Source organism: Pseudophryne corroboree, chromosome 4 (genome assembly GCF_028390025.1).
Source record: "Pseudophryne corroboree isolate aPseCor3 chromosome 4, aPseCor3.hap2, whole genome shotgun sequence".
In the NCBI taxonomy this organism is placed as follows: domain Eukaryota; kingdom Metazoa; phylum Chordata; class Amphibia; order Anura; family Myobatrachidae; genus Pseudophryne; species Pseudophryne corroboree.
The window spans coordinates 885,021,831-885,043,183 of record NC_086447.1 but is presented as its reverse complement, the minus strand read 5'-3'; the positions used below and the strand labels follow the sequence as shown (position 1 = coordinate 885,043,183).

Below are 21,353 nucleotides of genomic sequence, written 5' to 3'. Positions count from 1 at the left end.
GGGCCGAAATTTGAACCTTAATGGACCCCAATTTGAGGCCCATAGACAATCCTGTTTGCAGGAAATGTAGGAATCGACCCAGTTGAAATTCCTCCGTGGGGGCCTTCCTGGCCTCACACCACGCAACATATTTTCTCCAAATGCGGTGATAATGTTGTGCAGTCACCTCCTTCCTGGCTTTTACCAGTGTAGGAATGACCTCTTCCGGAATGCCTTTTTCCCTTAGAATTCGGCGTTCAACCGCCATGCCGTCAAACGCAGCCGCGGTAAGTCTTGGAATAGACACGGTCCCTGCTGAAGCAGGTCCCGTCTTAGAGGTAGAGGCCACGGATCCTCCGTGAGCATCTCTTGAAGTTCCGGGTACCAAGTTCTTCTTGGCCAATCCGGAGCCACTAGTATCGTTATTACTCCCTTTTGCCGTATAATTCTCAGTACTTTTGGTATGAGAGGCAGAGGAGGGAACACATACACTGACTGGAACACCCACGGTGTTACCAGAGCGTCCACAGCTATTGCCTGAGGGTCTCTTGACCTGGCGCAATACCTGTCCAGTTTTTTGTTGAGGCGGGACGCCATCATATCCACCATTGGTTTTTCCCAACGGTTCACAATCATGTGGAAGACTTCTGGATGAAGTCCCCACTCTCCCGGGTGTAGATCGTGTCTGCTGAGGAAGTCTGCTTCCCAGTTGTCCACTCCCGGAATGAATACTGCTGACAGTGCTATCACATGATCTTCCGCCCAGCGAAGAATCCTTGCAGCTTCTGCCATTGCTGTCCTGCTTCTTGTGCCGCCCTGTCTGTTTACGTGGGCGACTGCCGTGATGTTGTCCGACTGGATCAACACCGGCTGACCCTGAAGCAGGGGTTTTGCCAGACTTAGAGCATTGTAAATCGCTCTTAGCTCCAGTATATTTATGTGAAGAGACATCTCCAGGCTTGACCATACTCCCTGGAAGTTTCTTCCCTGTGTGACCGCTCCCCAGCCTCTCAGACTGGCATCCGTGGTCACCAGGACCCAGTCCTGTATGCCGAATCTGCGGCCCTCTAACAGATGAGCACTCTGCAACCACCACAGAAGAGACACCCTTGTCCGTGGCGATAAGGTTATCCGCTGATGCATCTGCAGATGTGATCCGGACCATTTGTCCAGCAGATCCCACTGAAAAGTTCGTGCGTGGAATCTGCCGAATGGAATCGCTTCGTAAGAAGCCACCATCTTTCCCAGGACTCTTGTGCATTGATGCACAGACACTTTCCCTGGTTTTAGGAGGTTCCTGACAAGTTCGGATAACTCCCTGGCTTTCTCCTCCGGAAGAAACACCTTTTTCTGAACCGTGTCCAGAAACATTCCCAGGAACAGCAGACGTGTCGTCGGGGTCAACTGAGATTTTGGAAAATTCAGAATCCACCCGTGTTGTTGCAGCACTAGTCGGGTTAGTGCTACTCCGTCCTCCAGCTGTTCTCTGGACCTTGCCCTTATCAGGAGATCGTCCAAGTAAGGGATAATTAATACGCCTCTTCTTCGCAGAAGAATCATCATTTCGGCCATTACCTTGGTAAAGACCCGAGGTGCCGTGGACAATCCAAACGGCAGCGTCTGAAACTGATAATGACAGTTTTGCACCACGAACCTGAGGTACCCTTGATGTGAAGGGCAAATTGGGACATGCAGGTAAGCATCCTTTATGTCCAGGGACACCATAAAGTCCCCTTCTTCCAGATTCGCTATCACTGCTCTGAGTGACTCCATCTTGAACTTGAATTTTTGTATGTACAGGTTCAAAGATTTCAGATTTAGAATAGGTCTTACCGAGCCGTCCGGCTTCGGTACCACAAATAGCGTGGAGTAATACCCCTTTCCCTGTTGTAGGAGGGGTACCTTGACTATCACCTGCTGAGAAAACAGCTTGTGAATGGCTTCCAATACCGTCTCCCTGTCTGAGGGAGACGTTGGCAAAGCAGACTTTAGGAACCTGCGAGGGGGAGACTTCTCGAATTCCAACCTGTAACCCTGAGATACTACCTGCAGGATCCAGGGGTCCACCTGTGAGCAAGCCCACTGTGCGCTGAAATTCTTGAGTCGACCCCCCACCGCTCCTGAGTCCGCTTGTAAGGCCCCAGCGTCATGCTGAGGGCTTTGCAGAACCCTGAGAGGGCTTCTGTTCCTGGGCAGGGGCTGCTTGCTGCCCTCTCTTACCCCTTCCTCTGCCCCGAGGCAGATATGACTGTCCTTTTGTCCGCTTGTTCTTATAGGACCGAAAGGACTGCGGCTGAAAAGACGGTGTCTTTTTCTGTTGGGAGGGGGTCTGAGGTAAAAAGGTGGATTTTCCGGCAGTTGCCGTGGCCACCAGATCCGATAGACCGACGCCAAATAATTCCTCCCCTTTATACGGCAATACTTCCATATGTCGTTTGGAATCCGCATCACCTGACCACTGTCGCGTCCATAAACTCCTTCTGGCAGATATGGACATCGCATTTACTCTCGATGCCAGAGTGCAAATATCTCTCTGAGCATCTCGCATATAAAGGAAAGCATCCTTTAATTGCTCTATAGTCAATAAAATACTGTCCCTATCCAGGGTATCAATATTTTCAGTCAGGGAATCCAACCAGACGACCCCAGCACTGCACATCCAGGCTGAGGCGATGGCTGGTCGCAGTATAACACCAGTATGTGTGTATATACTTTTTAGGGTAGTTTCCAGTCTCCTATCAGCTGGATCCCTGAGGGCGGCCGTATCAGGAGACGGTAACGCCACTTGTTTTGATAAGCGTGTGAGCGCCTTATCCACCCTAGGGGGTGTTTCCCAGCGCGCCCTAACCTCTGGCGGGAAAGGGTATAATGCTAATAACTTTTTTGAAATTAGCACTTTTCTATCTGGGTTAACCCACGCTTCATCACATACATCATTTAATTCCTCTGATTCAGGAAAAACTACAGGTAGTTTTTTCACCCCCCACATAATACCCCTTTTTGTGGTACTTGCAGTATCAGAGATATGCAAAGCCTCCTTCATTGCCGTGATCATATAACGTGTGGCCCTACTTGAAAATACGTTTGTTTCATCACCGTCGACACTAGATTCAGTGTCTGTGTCTGGGTCTGTGTCGACCGACTGAGGTAAAGGGCGCTTTACAGCCCCTGACGGTGTCTGAGACGCCTGGGCAGGTACTAACTGGTTTGCCGGCCGTCTCATGTCGTCAACTGATTTTTGTAATGTGCTGACATTATCACGTAATTCCATAAACAAAGCCATCCATTCCGGTGTCGACTCCCTGGGGGGTGACATCACCATTATCGGCAATTGCTCTGCCTCCACACCAACATCGTCCTCATACATGTCGACACACATGTACCGACACACAGCAGACACACAGGGAATGCTCTTATCGAAGACAGGACCCCACTAGCCCTTTGGGGAGACAGAGGGAGAGTTTGCCAGCACACACCCAAGCGCTATAATATATATGGGAACAACCTTATATAAGTGTTGTTCCTTATAGCAGCTTAAATATATCAAAATATCGCCAAAAAATGCCCCCCCTCTCTGTTTTACCCTGTTTCTGTAGTGCAGTGCAGGGGAGAGTCCTGGGAGCCTTCCTCACAGCGGAGCTGAGCAGGAAAATGGCGCTGTGTGCTGAGGAGAATAAGCCCCGCCCCCTATTTCGGCGGGCTTTTCTCCCGGAGTTTTAGATATCTGGCATGGGTTAAATACATACATATAGCCTCAATGGCTATATGTGATGTATTCTTTTGCCATAAAGGTATTAAATATTGCTGCCCAGGGCGCCCCCAGCAGCGCCCTGCACCCTCCGTGACCGCTTGGTGTGAAGTGTGTGACAACAATGGCGCACAGCTGCAGTGCTGTGCGCTACCTTCATGAAGACTGAAGAGCCTTCTGCCGCCTGTTTCCGGACCTTCAATCTTCAGCATCTGTAAGGGGGGTCGGCGGCGCGGCTTCGGGACGAACTCCAGAGTGAGACCTGTGTTCCGACTCCCTCTGGAGCTAATGGTGTCCAGTAGCCTAAGAATCCAATCCATCCTGCACGCAAGTGAGTTGAAATTCTCTCCCCTAAGTCCCTCGATGCAGTGAGCCTGTTGCCAGCAGGACTCACTGAAAATAAAAAAACCTAAAAACTTTTTCTAAGCAGCTCTTTAGGAGAGCCACCTAGATTGCACCCTGCTCGGACGGGCACAAAAACCTAACTGAGGCTTGGAGGAGGGTCATAGGGGGAGGAGCCAGTACACACCACCTAATCCTAAAGCTTTATTTTTGTGCCCTGTCTCCTGCGGAGCCGCTATTCCCCATGGTCCTGACGGAGTCCCCAGCATCCACTTAGGACGTTAGAGAAAAGGGGTTCTGGATGGAGAGACAGAAAAGCTGCTGGAAAGGCAGAAGGGGGCTGGCTGGAGAGATAGAAGCAGGCTGGAGAGATAGAAGCAGGCTGGCTGGAGAGACAGAAGGGGACATTCTTTAACTGGAAGGACACTGGGGGGCTGACTAGAGAAACACTGGCTGGTGGCTGGAGGCACAGATGGAGGCTTTAGAGACAGAAGGTGGATGGCTTTAGCTGGAGAGACACTGTGGGTCTGGAAGTGTAAAAACATGGGGTTTCTGCTGTACTACTGTGCATGTGTTATGGGGGGTGGAAGTGGTAGGGACCACCATCTATCTTACCTCCGTGCAGGTGGTATGAAGTTACTCCTCTGCCTCACACCTCTCATGTATGCCTCACACCTCTCATTTATTCCTTACGCCTCTCATATCTGCCTTCAATTGTCTCACACATCTGCTTTTCACCTGGTTCATAAGGTATACTATTGGATAAACTTGACATTATTCCCTACATCACTGTACATATAAACATTTTGCCCTACGCAGAAGGCTGCATTTGTAACACATACCTGGAGCTGGCATTAACCGCTGTTTCACTATGAGGCTGACAGGATGAATCAGGTCACCAGACTCATGCAAATAAAGCAATGTACTTCATCTTACAAACTCCACAAATATGTCACTTCAATTAAATATGGCCCCAGTGCCTCCTTACTTTCCTGAATGAATGTTGTAATGAGGGTCAAACGAGCAGTTAATTGGAAGAAATTAAGGAAGCTCAGTGTAATGGGTGGGAATTGCTATGACCTGACTTTGATGCATCATTAGCAGCTTAATCAAAGCACAAAATGCAAAATGAACATGAAAATAGCTGAGATATAAACAAGTGTAGTGCGTATAGAGGCAGCTTAAGTGGACTTTACACTAGCTTCTCCAGGGCCATCTTAGCAGCATTGTAGGCCCTGGGCAAAGCAATGCACTGGGGCCCCTACACAGCCATTCCCAGGAATAAAAAAGAAAATCATAACTCACCCCTTCTATGGTTCCTTGTCGTCCACATGCTTCCATACAGTGAATGGCTGTTAGTACTCTGGTGGGTAGCTATAGCTGTCCACCAATCAGCACACTAACAGCCATTCACTGTCTGGCTGCAGGCTTGGAGGCAGGTAGAGAATGTTGCATCCACTCTCTAACGGCCTCCGATAAAGAGATTCAGGTATAGGCTGCAGGGAGGGGAGGAGAGTTAGGTTTAGGCACCTCCGGGGAGGGTTAGGGATAGGCTGCGGAGGGGGGCAGGTAGGGTTGGATGTTAAGGGTCAGGCTGCGGGTACGGAGGGTTAGGGTTAGGGAGGTTGGGGATTAGGTGTAGCATACTTACCATCTAAGTGTCAGGATACTGGACATTGGGATGTCTCTGTCTGTATTTTGACTGCTGGCATCCCAAGCGGCGGGACCCTGATACCATCCCCTCTAAACCATGCTTGAACAAAGATAGTTACTTTAAATTGATGGAGGTACTAATTAAGTCATATGTGCTCGAGCACTGATATCCTGAAAACATGGACTGTTAAACTGGCCACACATGTAAATAGTGTCTTTCCAACCAACCTGTTTTGGCTGTTTGGAACAAAAATCTGATAATGTATGGGAGTAAATGGCAATCAAGCATTTGCTCAAACACACTGGAAAACAGACGGAAATGGTCGGTCAATAAGTCGGATAAATCAGACGGCTTTAACCAAGTAGTTTGAGTGAAGGTTTTACCTGTTTTCCAGCTATTGTCGATTGCTTACATATATTAGCAGATTTTTGTTCCAAGATGTGTGCCCGGTTTTAGGTGCCTTGGGGACCGACTTTGAGAAATACTGACTTATGTAATTTTATAGGATCCAGCCCCTGGCAATTTAATTGGTGGACAGAGTATCTGCTTTGGAGGGTGCATGATTATCACTATCACTCACTGATATCTCCCAGTAATTACATTAGATAAATTAGACTTTACATTAGATTGTTTGTTCAGGTGCTGATTATGGCACTTCAGTATTAGAATAGGAAGCCATACTTACATTACAGACAAAATAGTTAAATCACATGCAAAACTCAAATCTAAATGCAGAAACACGCAAGGACCCAGAAACAGGAGGTTACAATAGCTAAGACGGGAGAGGATGAGGTCATGCAAAACAAGCTGTCGCCTACTGAATCTAACGCCACCACCTAGACACAATACCATTTAGTCCTGACGGTAAGGGGTTTAAATAAAAAGGGTTAAACCCCGGAATAAACAGCGAGTAATCAGACAGAAAGATAAATTAATGTAATGGAACAGGCTGATCGATGCAAATGTCATACAGTAAAACACAATCCTGTGGTCCCTTTTTTCTGTCTCATCAGTAAATGAATAATCCTCTTTAGTGAGTCAGTTCCCTTATTCCTTTCATCTATGGTCTGACCCCTCTCAGATTGATGAGCAGCCATCCCCGGCTGCTGGGGAGACAGGAATAACATATCAATTGTAAGAAGCTGATCTTCCCTGACCAGAGCCATCTGAACAGAACATGAACCCACTCTACAGATCATTGAATAAGAGGACAATTTTGCAAAAACAAAATGTTTTTGGAATATGCGCTGTAAATTAGGAATTTCGGGGGAAAAAAAAGTTTAATGAGTTGGTGACATAATAAATGCATCCAGTTCTTTTTACCGATAAGTCCTTTTATGAAAGCAGGGAAAACCTTCACCCTATCTACAGTGTGTGGGTCTACCAGGCTGATATTGCCATAGGTAACACCTGCTGCTGAAGAGGCTAAGGGATCTACTGTATTCATGAAGCAGTGAAAAGTGTGGAGAAGTGAGCCAGTGGAGAAGTTGCCCATGGCAACCAATCAGCGCTGAAGTAACATTTCAAATTTGCATACTATACAATTGTACGGAGCAGCTGATTGGTTGCCATGGGCAACTTCTCCACAGGCTCACTTCTCCACTCTTTTCGCTGCTTCATGAATAGAACCCTAAATCTACCAACAGACTTTTTGTTACCAAACATTGCAGTGGGACAGGTACCGCCCTTTCATTATTGGCCTCTAAGGTCGTGAAAGCAGGAATTAAGTTAATAAAATATATTTATTTATTTTCAACAACGGTTTTTGCTTTTTTCCCCACAAAAATTTATTGAAAGGTGACAATATAAATGAAAAGCAATACAATTTAAGCAAAACTTGAGAGAGAAATACTAGCACAGACCCAAAATCAGAGGTTCCAATGAGAGACCCGTAAAGGGGAAGGGAGAAAAGAGGGCTATGGCGTGGTCAACCGAGAGGAGAGATGAAAGGGAAAAGGACTACAGTGCAGAGAGATAGAAGGGGGAAGAAGAAGAGAGAAAGTGTTATGATGGGATCATATCCGGTGAATATGTTTTTTTTTTTTTTTTTACTGACTTGGAAACCCTAATCAAGGCTTCCAGTCCCACCACGGTTTTGTGAACCAGCAAAGGCTGGTCATATATGCATCAAAAAATATCACTCGGCTACTCCGGTTATACAGTAAATTGAGGTTGGAACAGATTAGTCTGTGAAACGTTGCAATAAAAAAAGCTTTGTAATCTCTGCATATAATAAATAAGCCCATACAAGTGATGCACGCTGGAAGAGATGAGCAAAATTTCAAAACTGTTCCAGAAAATGAAACGTTTCCCGGTGGAGCTCCGCTTGACATAGTCCCAGTCCTTTCAAACCACACAGCAAAATAAACTGATTATTTTCATCCCAGTTCCATTCAAGGACTAGGTATTCAGTGAAAACCAAAAGATATGCAGAACAGGCTTCTGTGGAATTAAAAGATGGTATACATGTAACTTTGCACATTTGTGAAAGAGCCATTCCGATTTGCACTAAATGTAACCACAGTTTAGCTAATTTCTAGGCATGAATATATGACACTGGTCCTCTTCTTTGAGCTGGACTATCCAATTACTGTGGTATGCAGTGCCGGACTGGGGCATGAAAGGCCCTCTGGGGAAATACGGTGGTGGGGCCCATGTTTAGGAGTGTGGCCAGTCTTCAGAGGGGGTGTGGGCAGCTGTGCATGGTCTTGGCCCATGAATAAATAAATATATATATATATATATATATATAAATGCTTGTAATGCATGCATAATACTGTATCAGGTTAATAACTGCATTGCACTGTAGAGAATACACCATAGTCCTGTGCCGTATAAGGTAACATATGTATAATGGGTCCACCAAGGATTTTCCCTGTACCCCTGTGGACCAGTCCAACCCTGGTGGTATGGAACATAATTCAGCCGGGACTGTACTGAAAAAAGGGATCACTGGTTGTGATTGCAGGAGCCACCTGGGTCTACAGTATGCAGGGTGATTGCACCAAGCAGCATAGATAGGGAAACCACTGCAGCAATCCCTATGGAAGTCTGGGCTGCATTCTGTTCTGTTTAATGTCAGTCAAATGGAACACCACTCGAGCGGAGGGCAACACACGGTGTACACGTATATGCACATTGGTCATAAGACAGTATTCCTTATGTTTATATTCTTCATTTTAATCTGCTAGTAATAAATAAAATATATATTATATAATATAGTATTTAAAATAAATATATATATATATATATATATATAGATAGATAAAAATCAGAGGGGGCACTCTCCAGACTTTTTTACTATAAACAACTGTTCATTTATTAATGGTATACTTTACATAATCAGCATAATGACAAGAATTTCCTCAAGCGCTTTCGGCCCAAGCAAGGGCCTTCCTCAGGAGGCACTGTACATCAATCACAGCTTCCAACATCCATAAGCAGAAATCCAGACATCCAGCAATAACGCTGATCCTGCCTGACTGGCCCTAAATACCCTCACCACTTGAAAAACGGCGCCAAAAAGCATTATGATGTCATCAAACAGGAACAAAGCTTCTCCTCAATGAATAACCACCCATTCAAAGGATAAAGAACACCACACTCGCCCCTATCAGGGAGCACAAACAGCCAAACTCACAATCAGCAAGTAGGAGACGATGGGGCCGCCGCAACCCATCTCTGACACCCGCCGAGTCCCGGAGCGGAGCACTTCCGGTCCGTCGAACGCAAACGTCACACGTCCGGAAGTGCCCACCCGGAACGCAAACAGGAAGTCAGACACTAGTTCCCATACAGAGAGGTTATAATTTAAGCACAACCAAAGAACATCATAAGTAGGCGGACTGTCATTCCGATTTATCAGCCCTATAAATCACACCCATAATGGGCAAGTGTGCAAAGCAAATGCAAGTGGCCATATGCATATAAAATGCACAAACGAGGGTAGTAGAGCCAGGCAGGGCAGTATTGAACAATCCCCAATAAACCCTCATCCCTCCAAAATTAGCTAGATCCCCAGAGTGCAATGGTCAAACGACACCGAACGTTATATATAACCCAAGTTCTAAAGTATTATACCGCTATTCATTTAAATCGGTTCAGCGTATCCCCATTGCACCCTGAAGATCAAAGCAAAAAACACACAATATATATAATACAGAAAATACATATACCAGACAGACAACATTAAAAAGTGCATCGGGCAAGGAAAAAACCTAGATTTCACAAAACAAGTTTAGCGTAAGAATACGTTTAACGGGTTCGACTCATTCAGACCATTGGGTGTCACTGAGCCCAATCTATGTATCCACCTTGCTTCTAGCTTTTTTAGGAGAAGTGAACGATCACCCCTTCTATTGGGGACGGGGACCCAATCAATGATTCTGCACTTCAAAGATGCCACTTGATGTCCTTCATTTAGGAAATGCTGGGCCACCGGTTTGTCAGTGCGACCTGTTTGCAGCGCTTGATGAATTGAGCTACGATGGTTTGCCATCCGCTCTCTAAACGAACAGGTGGTCATCCCCACATACGGAAGTCCACAAGGACATAGTAGCATATAGATGACATGATCCATCCGACAATGTAATCGGTATCGAATAGTGATTGGTTTTCCACTGAGTGGATGAGGAAACTTCTCACCGACCAACATCGAGCGACATGTCACACAACCCAGGCATTTGACGCAGCCTTTTCTTGTTTTATTTAGCCAATTATTTTCAGAGCCACCCGTTTGTCTCGCAGGGTGCATCAGCAATTGTTTCAAATTGCGCCCACGTCTATAAGCAAGCATGGGTGGATGTTCAAATGACTTTTTAAATTTTGGATCTGAATTCAATATAGGCCAGTGCCTCCTTATTGATGCTCTGACAACAGGCGATTTTGCATCAAATTGTGTGACATATATCATCCGCGGTTCTTTGGTCGGTTTCGCCTCAGCTATTCTTGATCGTGCTTTTTCCAGGCATTTGTTGATAGTACCTTTACTGTACCCCCTCTGAGTGAAGCGAGCCTTCATCTCCACAATCTGATTCTCAGCAGTGGTTGAATTTGTATTATTCCTCAGGACTCGCATAAATTGCGAGATCGGCAGGCTAGATCTCAAGGATGGTGGATGGTTACTCGTGGCATGCAGAATCGTGTTGCGATCCGTTTCTTTTCTAAATAGGGTAGTCCCTAGGTTAGTGCCATCACCAAAAATGGTCAAGTCCAAGAAGTTAATAGACTTTGTGTCTGAGAGTCCCGTAAACCGTACAGTAGAGTCTAGGTTATTCAAGTATTCTAACATATCATTAAATTCTAGTTCGGTACCGTCCCACAGCTTCACTCAGAGGGGGTACAGTAAAGGTACTATCAACAAATGCCTGGAAAAAGCACGATCAAGAATAGCTGAGGCGAAACCGACCAAAGAACCGCGGATGATATATGTCACACAATTTGATGCAAAATCGCCTGTTGTCAGAGCATCAATAAGGAGGCACTGGCCTATATTGAATTCAGATCCAAAATTTAAAAAGTCATTTGAACATCCACCCATGCTGGCTTATAGACGTGGGCGCAATTTGAAACAATTGCTGATGCACCCTGCGAGACAAACGGGTGGCTCTGAAAATAATTGGCTAAATAAAACAAGAAAAGGCTGCGTCAAATGCCTGGGTTGTGTGACATGTCGCTCGATGTTGGTCGGTGAGAAGTTTCCTCATCCACTCAGTGGAAAACCAATCACTATTCGATACCGATTACATTGTCGGATGGATCATGTCATCTATATGCTACTATGTCCTTGTGGACTTCCGTATGTGGGGATGACCACCTGTTCGTTTAGAGAGCGGATGGCAAACCATCGTAGCTCAATTCATCAAGCGCTGCAAACAGGTCGCACTGACAAACCGGTGGCCCAGCATTTCCTAAATGAAGGACATCAAGTGGCATCTTTGAAGTGCAGAATCATTGATTGGGTCCCCGTCCCCAATAGAGGGGGTGATCGTTCACTTCTCCTAAAAAAGCTAGAAGCAAGGTGGATACATAGATTGGGCTCAGTGACACCCAATGGTCTGAATGAGTCGAACCCGTTAAACGTATTCTTACGCTAAACTTGTTTTGTGAAATCTAGGTTTTTTCCTTGCTCGATGCACTTTTTAATGTTGTCTGTCTGGTATATGTATTTTCTGTATTATATATATTGTGTGTTTTTTGCTTTGATCTTCAGGGTGCAATGGGGATACGCTGAACCGATTTAAATGAATAGCGGTATAATACTTTAGAACTTGGGTTATATATAACGTTCGGTGTCGTTTGACCATTGCACTCTGGGGATCTAGCTAATTTTGGAGGGATGAGGGTTTATTGGGGATTGTTCAATACTGCCCTGCCTGGCTCTACTACCCTCGTTTGTGCATTTTATATGCATATGGCCACTTGCATTTGCTTTGCACACTTGCCCATTATGGGTGTGATTTATAGGGCTGATAAATCGGAATGACAGTCCGCCTACTTATGATGTTCTTTGGTTGTGCTTAAATTATAACCTCTCTGTATGGGAACTAGTGTCTGACTTCCTGTTTGCGTTCCGGGTGGGCACTTCCGGACGTGTGACGTTTGCGTTCCACGGACCGGAAGTGCTCCGCTCCGGGACTCGGCGGGTGTCAGAGATGGGTTGCGGGGGCCCCATCGTCTCCTACTTGCTGATTGTGAGTTTGGCTGTTTGTGCTCCCTGATAGGGGCGAGTGTGGTGTTCTTTATCCTTTGAATGGGTGGTTATTCATTGAGGAGAAGCTTTGTCCCTGTTTGATGACATCATAATGCTTTTTGGCGCCGTTTTTCAAGTGGTGAGGGTATTTAGGGCCAGTCAGGCAGGATCAGCGTTATTGCTGGATGTCTGGATTTCTGCTTATGGATGTTGGAAGCTGTGATTGATGTACAGTGCCTCCTGAGGAAGGCCCTTGCTTGGGCCGAAAGCGCTTGAGGAAATTCTTGTCATTATGCTGATTATGTAAAGTATACCATTAATAAATGAACAGTTGTTTATAGTAAAAAAGTCTGGAGAGTGCCCCCTCTGATTTTTATCTACATATTTGGATACCGTGGTATTCGAGTGGACACCCCAGCGTTTGCATACTATGAGGATGTGAGTGCTACCGTTTTTTGGATCTATATAGATAGATAGATAGATAGATAGATAGATAGATAGATAGATAGATAGATAGATAGATTAGATAGATATATACCGGTATATATATATATCTGGAAGAATACACCTAAGAATGTTTGATTCATATGAATCAGGCTTCCCATACCTGTATGCATGACTCGCATGGTACTTCTGATACACGCCCACAACGCTTACATGACAGTCCCACAAGTCAGGGTGGTTCGATGCTATTGCATTTCTGCCACCCAATTTCCACCTTAAAACATCCTAGTTCACAGAAAGACAGATACAGCCAAGTTCTTCCGAATAGGATGGACATAAGGTAACGTGTAAATTTGCAGCTGTGCATGTGTCATATGCAAAAACTCTCCGTTTGGTTCATAACCAGAGATCTCAGAATCAGGCCCCCTATGCATGGCACTGGAAATGTATTGTCTCGCTGTGGGCACTTTGGTTCTAGTGTAGTCATGTGTTTTCGGACAGGCTCACTCATTAGAGGTTTAGTAGCTCTGGTTCATTTGTTCAGCCCAGTGTACAGCAATAGGAAATGAAGGGAAGACAAAAGCAGGATTATTGTTTGCCGGAGAGGAGAAGAGGATGATAATTTTGCAATATTTGGCGGTTCCTATTGGTAAGCTCCTCTGTTTCCGTTTCCTTGGTACTTTGCGATACTTGAAGCAAGATGCATAATTATTTTTCTGGCCGTCCTGCTGAGTCCAGGAGCCGAATATAAGAGCCTGGCGGTTACTCAGATCTTTCCGGGAGCCACAATGATCTACAAGAGCTCACCCATGATGGAAATATAACTACATTTATGGGAACAAAAAAAAAACTCTGAATGTTTGAAAGAAATTAAATTGAAATAAGACACACGGACACCCCGGCGAGATGTAATCAAGTCAGTTTGTGCATGATAACGAGATTCTTACGTTTAGAGACAACCCATCTGATGACTGTTGCTCCTGTCAGCTGGAGGCTCCTGTTATGTTGTTTTTGAAGTGAAATTGGAAGAGAAAGGTCTGGTGTGAGCCAGGAGACAAGCAGAGAGCGGTGCAGAAATCAGATCGCGCGCAGAGACAACAAACGTCTGAACTACCCCAGATCCATAGGGACAGATGGTTGAAACTCCAGATCCACCTAAGCTCTTCACTCGTCTTTTGTTTCACAAGTCATCCAAGGAAGGTGTCACTGATGCCCTGTGATGACACCGCTCAGGAATAAGGAAGGCAGCTGGCGCGTTAGCGTGGAGAGAGCTGGGTCCCCTTCGATCTTTGCACTGGCTGACTGATGTCATCCTAAGCAGACAATGTTTTTGCGTTTGAATTTAATAACAGAATAATGCCCAGATTTATCAAGCCTTGGAGAGTGATAAATTGCACGAGGATAAAGTACCAGCCAATCAGCTCCTAACTGCCATGTTACAGGCTGTTTGAAAAATGACAGTTAGGAGCTAGTTGGCTGGTACTTTATCACCGTGCAAATTATCACTCTCCAAGGCTTAATAAATCTGGGCCTATGTGTAAATATGGTGTATTCACAGGTGTTACCCGAGCGTCTCAGTTTCTGGAATTTCCCATAATTACTTGATAAAATAACGGGTGTGGATTATTAGATCTACACTAAAAAGGTCTACAGTCAATAGGTCTACCGCTAGTGGTAGACATGCATTAGGTCGACAGGGTCAAAAGATCGACAAGGTCAAAAACTCGACATAGAATAGGTAGACAGTAGAAAGATCAACAGGGTCAAAAGGTCGACATGTTAATGGTCGACACAAAAAAGGTAGACACAATTATTATTATTATTTTTTTTGGGGGGGGGGGCATTATGTTACTTTTCTGCCACAAACAAGTCCCTTTAGTGTACCACGTTCCCTCGCATGGCTCGCTTCACTCGCCATGCTTCGGACAAGGTGCCTTGCTCCATTTCCGCTGCGCTCGGAACAGGTTACTATTCCCACTCGTAGTCCATATGGATGGTAAAGTATTAAAACATTGAAAACATTTTTTACAAAACTTGCGTCTACCATATGTGTTGACCATTGTCATGTCGACCTTTTGACCCTGTCGACTTTTTGACCCGGCGACTTTTGGATCTGTCTGGCTTTTACATGTCGACCTTTTGACCCTGTCGATCTAATGCATTTCTACCATTAGTGGTGGACCTATTGACTGTAGACTTTTTCAGTGTAGATCTATAGTCTGGATACCTAAAATAACAAGCTGGTTTGGGCTTGTAAATGATTGCCGCTTTAAAAAAACGCACGAGCTCCGGCAGTCTAGCATTGCATTACATCTGGACCCTTATGCCAAAATGTGAAGTGGGGGTACTATGCGGCATAATGTGTACTGGCAACTCTACAATGTTTCATCATTTGAACTAGGGTACAACTATGGTTCATAAAATAAACTAGGGCACTACTATGGGGCATAACATTATCCAAGACACTTCTATGGATCAGAGACTTAACTGGGGCACTATTATGGGGCATAAAATGAATAACTGCTGAAAGATGTCTCTCTAGAAACATTGGGACAGGCGCTTCCTCAAAATGTTACTGTGGGGACCGCAAAGTTCTGGCAACACCCCTGATTGTAGAAACTCATTTTCAGTTCCAATGAAACTCTAGCAGCACACTACACTAGATCACATGGATAGCAATGATAGTGGAGAGACATAACCTCAGGTTTATTATCTTAGCTTGTCAGGGTGCCTGTATTTTATGTTGTATGCTTGTTTTATAATATCATTGTGACTTAGTTTGATTTTATTTATTTCTTTTCTGGGAACACAGCTTCAGCAGATCCCTTTGGGAATCCAGTTTTAAACAGATCCTCTGGGGAAATCAGTTTTATTTCATTCTCTGGGGAAGCAAATTGTAGGCAGACTCTTGGGAAATTAGTTTTAGGCTCTCTCTAAGGAACCAAGTTTTACTGTAGGCAGATCCTCTGGGGAACCCAATTTTAGGCAGACCCACTGGGGTACCTAATGTAAAGTAGATCTTCTGACAACCTAGATTAAGACAGATTCATCCTAGTTTTAGGTTGATGCACTGGGGAATCACATTGTATCAGAAGACCTTCTGGACCACGATTTAGGCAGAACCTCTCAGGAACTTAGTTTTAGGTAGAACATTTGGGCAAACCTGTATTAGGCAGATCCTCTGAGTTACCCAGTTTTCGACATCACCCGGGGAACCTACGGAAGTCTGGTTGTAGACAAACCCTCAGGAAAACCTACAGTAATTTGAGATAGACCCTTGGGTATTTATTTCCTCTTGGGAATCAAGTTTGAGGCATATCCCCTGTGGAACCTAGTGTTGGGCAGACACTCTTAGATAAACTAGTTGGAATCCTCAGAGGATCCTAATTTATGTAGTTTCTCTGGGAGCCTAGTTTTAGGTAGATCAATGCTCACGATCAGTATGGCTCTGCAGAACAATGCAAGAAGATCAGCCTTTACAAAGAGCAGTACACACTCATATTGAGTTTGCCAGACGGAGTTTCTTATTACCAAGTCCATGTGTAGAGTAGATGTTAGTATGACAAGGCCCGGGCCACTCCATTCACCCCATAGTTCTAAATGTGAATTATTACAGCAGAAATCATAGTGAACATTTCAGGACTCAATGTCATAAAGAGCAGGCATGAGACTGAGAGCAAAGGAACCAGACTGGGCATGGCAAGATCAAGTAGAGGTATGAAATTATTAGCATTTGCAGTGTAGCTGAGAACACGCTAATGCTCTCTGTTATCAGCCATTGAAGAGTCCTTCAATGAACATCCTGTAAAGAAACCGGCCATGTGTAGAATAATTCCTCTCACTGTATCTCTGTGTTAGTGGCTCTTTTATATAGGCCAACTTGCAGGGGCGCTTTAAGAGAGGAGGAGGCCCAGGTGCAGCCTTCTCCATTCGGGCCCCCTCCTCTCTTCCGACAGCGTTAAGAGTCTGCGCACTAGAGCACTTAGACTCTACTGCGCATATGCAGATCTCCGGGAAAATGGCGTGGCGGACATTTTCTCTGAGGTTTTTCTACTGCGCATGCGCAGAACTCAGTGAAAATGACCGCTGGGCCATTTTCACAGAGTTTTAACACCGCCGTGGACGTCGACGTGGGACTCCGGAGGTGTGAGTATTTAGAAAATGGGTGCAGTGTGGGCGGTGGGGGCCCCTTCTAGACTCAGGGGCCCGTGTGCACCGCACACACTGCACCCATTATAGAAACGCCAGTGCCAACTTGTATTGTAGGCTTAATGGTCCTCTAATAACAGCAATCTGGGAGGTAGCCAGAAATACTGAGCTGAAACGGACACAATTGGACAGTTTTCGGGAGCACCAATTGTGGGGTTCAGACCCTTGAAGGAGATGAACACTTTGTACTCTTAAAAGAGCCCTCAGCCACAAAGTCTTCATTACAATGCGGCCGCTAGGGCCCAGAGAACAGATTCATTTTTCAAAAATAATGTTCTTGCTGCACAGCCTACATGAAGGCACCATGCACTGGGACATCGGGGTTACCAGGAAAATTACTGAGCTAGGAGGACATGTCCCTATACTGAGAATAACAATTTATAATATCCACCTAAGTCTTGGGGAGAGATAAAGTGGACAGAGTTTATAAAGGGGTCTATGTACTAAGCCTTGGAGAGAGATAAAGCGAGGAGAGATAAAGTACCAACCAACCAGCCCCTAACTGCCATGTTACAGGCTGTATTTGGAAAAGACAGGTAGGGGCTGATTGGTTGGTAGTTTATCTCTCTCTCCACTTTATCACTTTCTAAAGCTTAGTACATTTGCCCCCCAGTGCCATAACAGGGTGCCACCCCCACCCCCTAACCATGTGACAACATGCTGTCACATCTAGGGGGTGGGGCCTACCAACTGTGGAAAGTAGAGAACTACCCAGAGAATCCTAAGGTCGCTCCAAGCAGCTCCACAGGTGCAGGGTTCCTGCGGCTCTGCAGTATTGCTACTGGCTGTAGGGTGCGGTTCCAGCATCCAGAAAGCCACATGCAGGTGCCGTGGGCGGCGATGGCGCTGCACCTTACACACACCCCTAGTTAAGGCCCTGAAAAGATCTCTATGACACATACATTGTCTGATATAGGACCGTTGAACAAAAAGTCATAGGGACATTAGGACTAGACTTCGGTCAGGACTGATGTCTGCCCCCTTTGCTCTACAGAGACACTCCTGGGACTTGTTGGGTCCTTGTCTTGTTCAGTAAAGGCCAGAAGCACAATAGAACTGTGGGAATATCTGGGCTGCCTTTAAATGACTTACACTGCACATCTACTCGAATGGACTTGATGGCTGGGACCCCAACCCCATTCTCGGCTTTACAATAGTATCGACCTCCCTGCATCCTCTGAACCTTCTCAATGCGAAGAGTCTCGTTGTAAATGGAGGTCTCCTGGAATTTTTCAGACGCGCTGCCTGCGGTTTTTGTCCATCGCACCTGGAAACAGAGAGAGGAGACACTTCAGACTGAGTTAGTTACACAGTTATTCGCAATCTGAACTATGAATCAGGGCCACATATTTCATTAAGGGAATGTAAAGCCAAATATATTTCAGTATAATAGTCACAATGGCATAAGTTCTTACTTCCTCATTAATGTGCGAAGGGGGCATTGATGCTATTGCTTTCTATGGCTGAAATGAGTGAGTTTTTCTTTCTAATGTCAATAGACACCATAGGCAAATGCAGGAAAATGGGGGGTTTCCAGTTGCCCAGGAACTCCTCCTTCTTTTGGCGACTCTTATCGTCGATGCGTATTGATACAGCTACTGACAGATGTATTTTAATCTCTATGTGGTTCTGCGTCTGCTTGCAATTAGCCCTTACACACCCTTACTGTAATCATAGTAGGACTTCATACGGTCATAGGCTGGTGGCTTATTTTCCGGCAATGCACAAACCCTGTAGACTAGCACACCTATTGCATCACATTACAGGTAGAAAAGAGCCGCATCTAATTGTACTGGGCCCTCTGAGCAGTCTGGGCTAAGGCATGAAATCTCAGATACTGTGAGTGATTATAAAGCAGCAGGTAGGATTAGATACAGTGGTGCATTTGCAAGTATCGGAAATATACTGGCTTGAAAGTCTTTCTCTACATGTCTAGAAATCCTTTATCCAGTCATACTCTAGAACATTAGATTTTCTAGAGCAGCTACACAGCATCTGGGGGGCAGCATGCTGAATCCCCCTGCTCTAGAGTTACTCCTTTCCATCCACAACAAGAAGATCTGTTCAGTGTTCACCAAGACTAATGGGTTCTCCACAGAGGTGGAGGTGGTGCAAGTGTATCCCATAGTATTGGGTCGGGGTCCTGGCAGTCATGTGACCCTCCAGTAAGTACAGTATTTCTTGCCTATCCCTAACCCTAATCCCTACCCTTAACCCTTCCACTAGTGCCTAACCCTAACTCCCCACACACACAGCCTAACCCTAATCCCCCCTACCCTTTCCCCACCGGAACCTAACCCTAATGTTGACATTCTGTCAGAATCAACTTTTCACCTGTTGAGAATGTTGACACAATGCCTGTTGACTTTTTAACAATGTCAACCTCATAACAGTCAACATTATGATTGTCAATCTTTTGACTACACCCCATATGCAAGCCAAGGCTACGTTTCACAGTTTAAATAGGTTTTGTTAGCAGCAGGCTTCCATAATAGCTGTTCCATCTGCACAGGAAGGATAGAAGGATAACTGGCCTAGGACACAACGTCCTTTCTCCCTCCACTTCAGTGCCAGAATCGGGGCATGCAATTTATGCTACGCAAGCAGGCATAGTTCTCACTATATGGGGGAGATGTATCAAGCCTTGGAAAGAGATAAGGTGGAGTAGTTGCCCAAAGCAACCAATAAATAACAGTTACAGTGGAAGCTGATTGGTAACTTTGGGAAGCTAGTACATTTTTTTTCTCTCTCCAAGGCTTGTTACATCTACCCCTGCATCATCTCCTAACTCTCAAAGAACCTTGATTAATAAGTTTTAACATCATGGGCCAGATGTAATGAAGTTTAAGTTGGCCAACTCTGACGTTTTTAAAGCGGCAATCATGTACAAGGGAAAATCATGCCTCATAAAGGATTGCCGCTTTAAAAAAAAACCGTCTGAGTTCGGTTGGGAACCCGCACCTCCTGCCAATTCGGACTTCATTACATCCGGCCCCATATTACCACAATCCACTTTGATGATGATGATGATTTTTATGTTTGCAAGGATTTGCAAAAACTTAAGAATAATGTAAAAGGCGTAACATTAGCAATACCTGAGGCCGCGGGTGTCCACTAACCAGACACTGCAGTACCAAGGTCCAGCCCTCTCGGATAGTGTAGACTCGCTCGCTCATGTTGTCCTCTTTAACCACGCACGCATGACCCGCGTGAATTATCTGTGCCTGAGCCGGGGCTGCAAATAAATCAGAAGAACATGGTGGGTGAGTATAAAGCAATGTATAGGGTGGTGCAGACAAGCAAAATGATGGGCATCAGATCTAGACAAACGGTCCGCATAGAAAAGGAGGTGTGGCTTAAAGCAGCCAATGGCATCATAGTTGTCATTTACTGTGACAGTTTAGAAAGTGAAAGCTAGGACCTAATTGGATGCTACAGGTTTTCTTCCTAAATATATCTGAAATAAAACAGTTGCTATTTAAATTACATTGATAGATTCTCTTAAAGGTTACAGTATAAGATATGTCTTGTTGAAGGATATAACTTGTGTGCATATGTAAAATAAAATACCATACATGAAGACAGGATGGATATTAATAAAGAATAGGTACAATGTAAGGTTAAGCCTCTTCCACCAGGTCTCGATACATGGGGAATTAGTAAATGTCAGGCAATCTGTTTTCTTCAGTGTCAGTCAGAATACCGTCTGTACACAGAGTTCATGCGGAATAAGATTTACTCTACAGCTGCCTGCCATCTACCCATGTATGAAGCTGTTTATCGTAAGCCGTCTGGTAATTAGGATTAAATGTACTCTCCATCAGGTGTCATTGATCTGCCCTGGAAAAAGGACATTTCTAAATATAACTCTATTTCTCTCTAAATAATTATCAATTCTTTCATCAGTCTGTCCTGTTTTATAAAGTGTTCCTGTGATGTGAACGTAAGTGGACCTGGGATGATTATTACTGCTCCATTGATCTGACAATACAATCTTTCTTGATATCATAATGGCAAAATCGATGTCGTAGCTCGGACGGTTTTCGTGGCTCTTTCAGCCTTGTAAAGTTGAGCCAGTTACGAAAGTTGCAATGTTAAGTGTGACAATGAGGAGCAATCGGGTGAGAGCAGAAGGATCGGAACGTTGTACAGGAGCCTGACAAAGCACCATAAACATTCGCCTATCAGCTGTATACACTAAAATAAATTATACTGTCACTTTAATCATTATTAGATCGACCTGCAAAGTATAATCCATATCATGGAAATTCTGTCTGCCTGCCATG

At 44.9% G+C, this 21,353-nt stretch overlaps 1 protein-coding gene across 1 annotated transcript in view; it reads right to left on the bottom strand.

Annotated features, from left to right (window-relative positions):
- Positions 1–21,353, bottom strand: part of MDGA1 (MAM domain containing glycosylphosphatidylinositol anchor 1) — a 567,923-nt gene that overhangs the window by 304,572 nt on the left and 241,998 nt on the right. Inside the window, 2 exon segments of the mRNA XM_063918866.1 lie at positions 18,160–18,334; positions 20,163–20,302. Coding sequence (XP_063774936.1) covers positions 18,160–18,334; positions 20,163–20,302 — 315 coding nt within the window.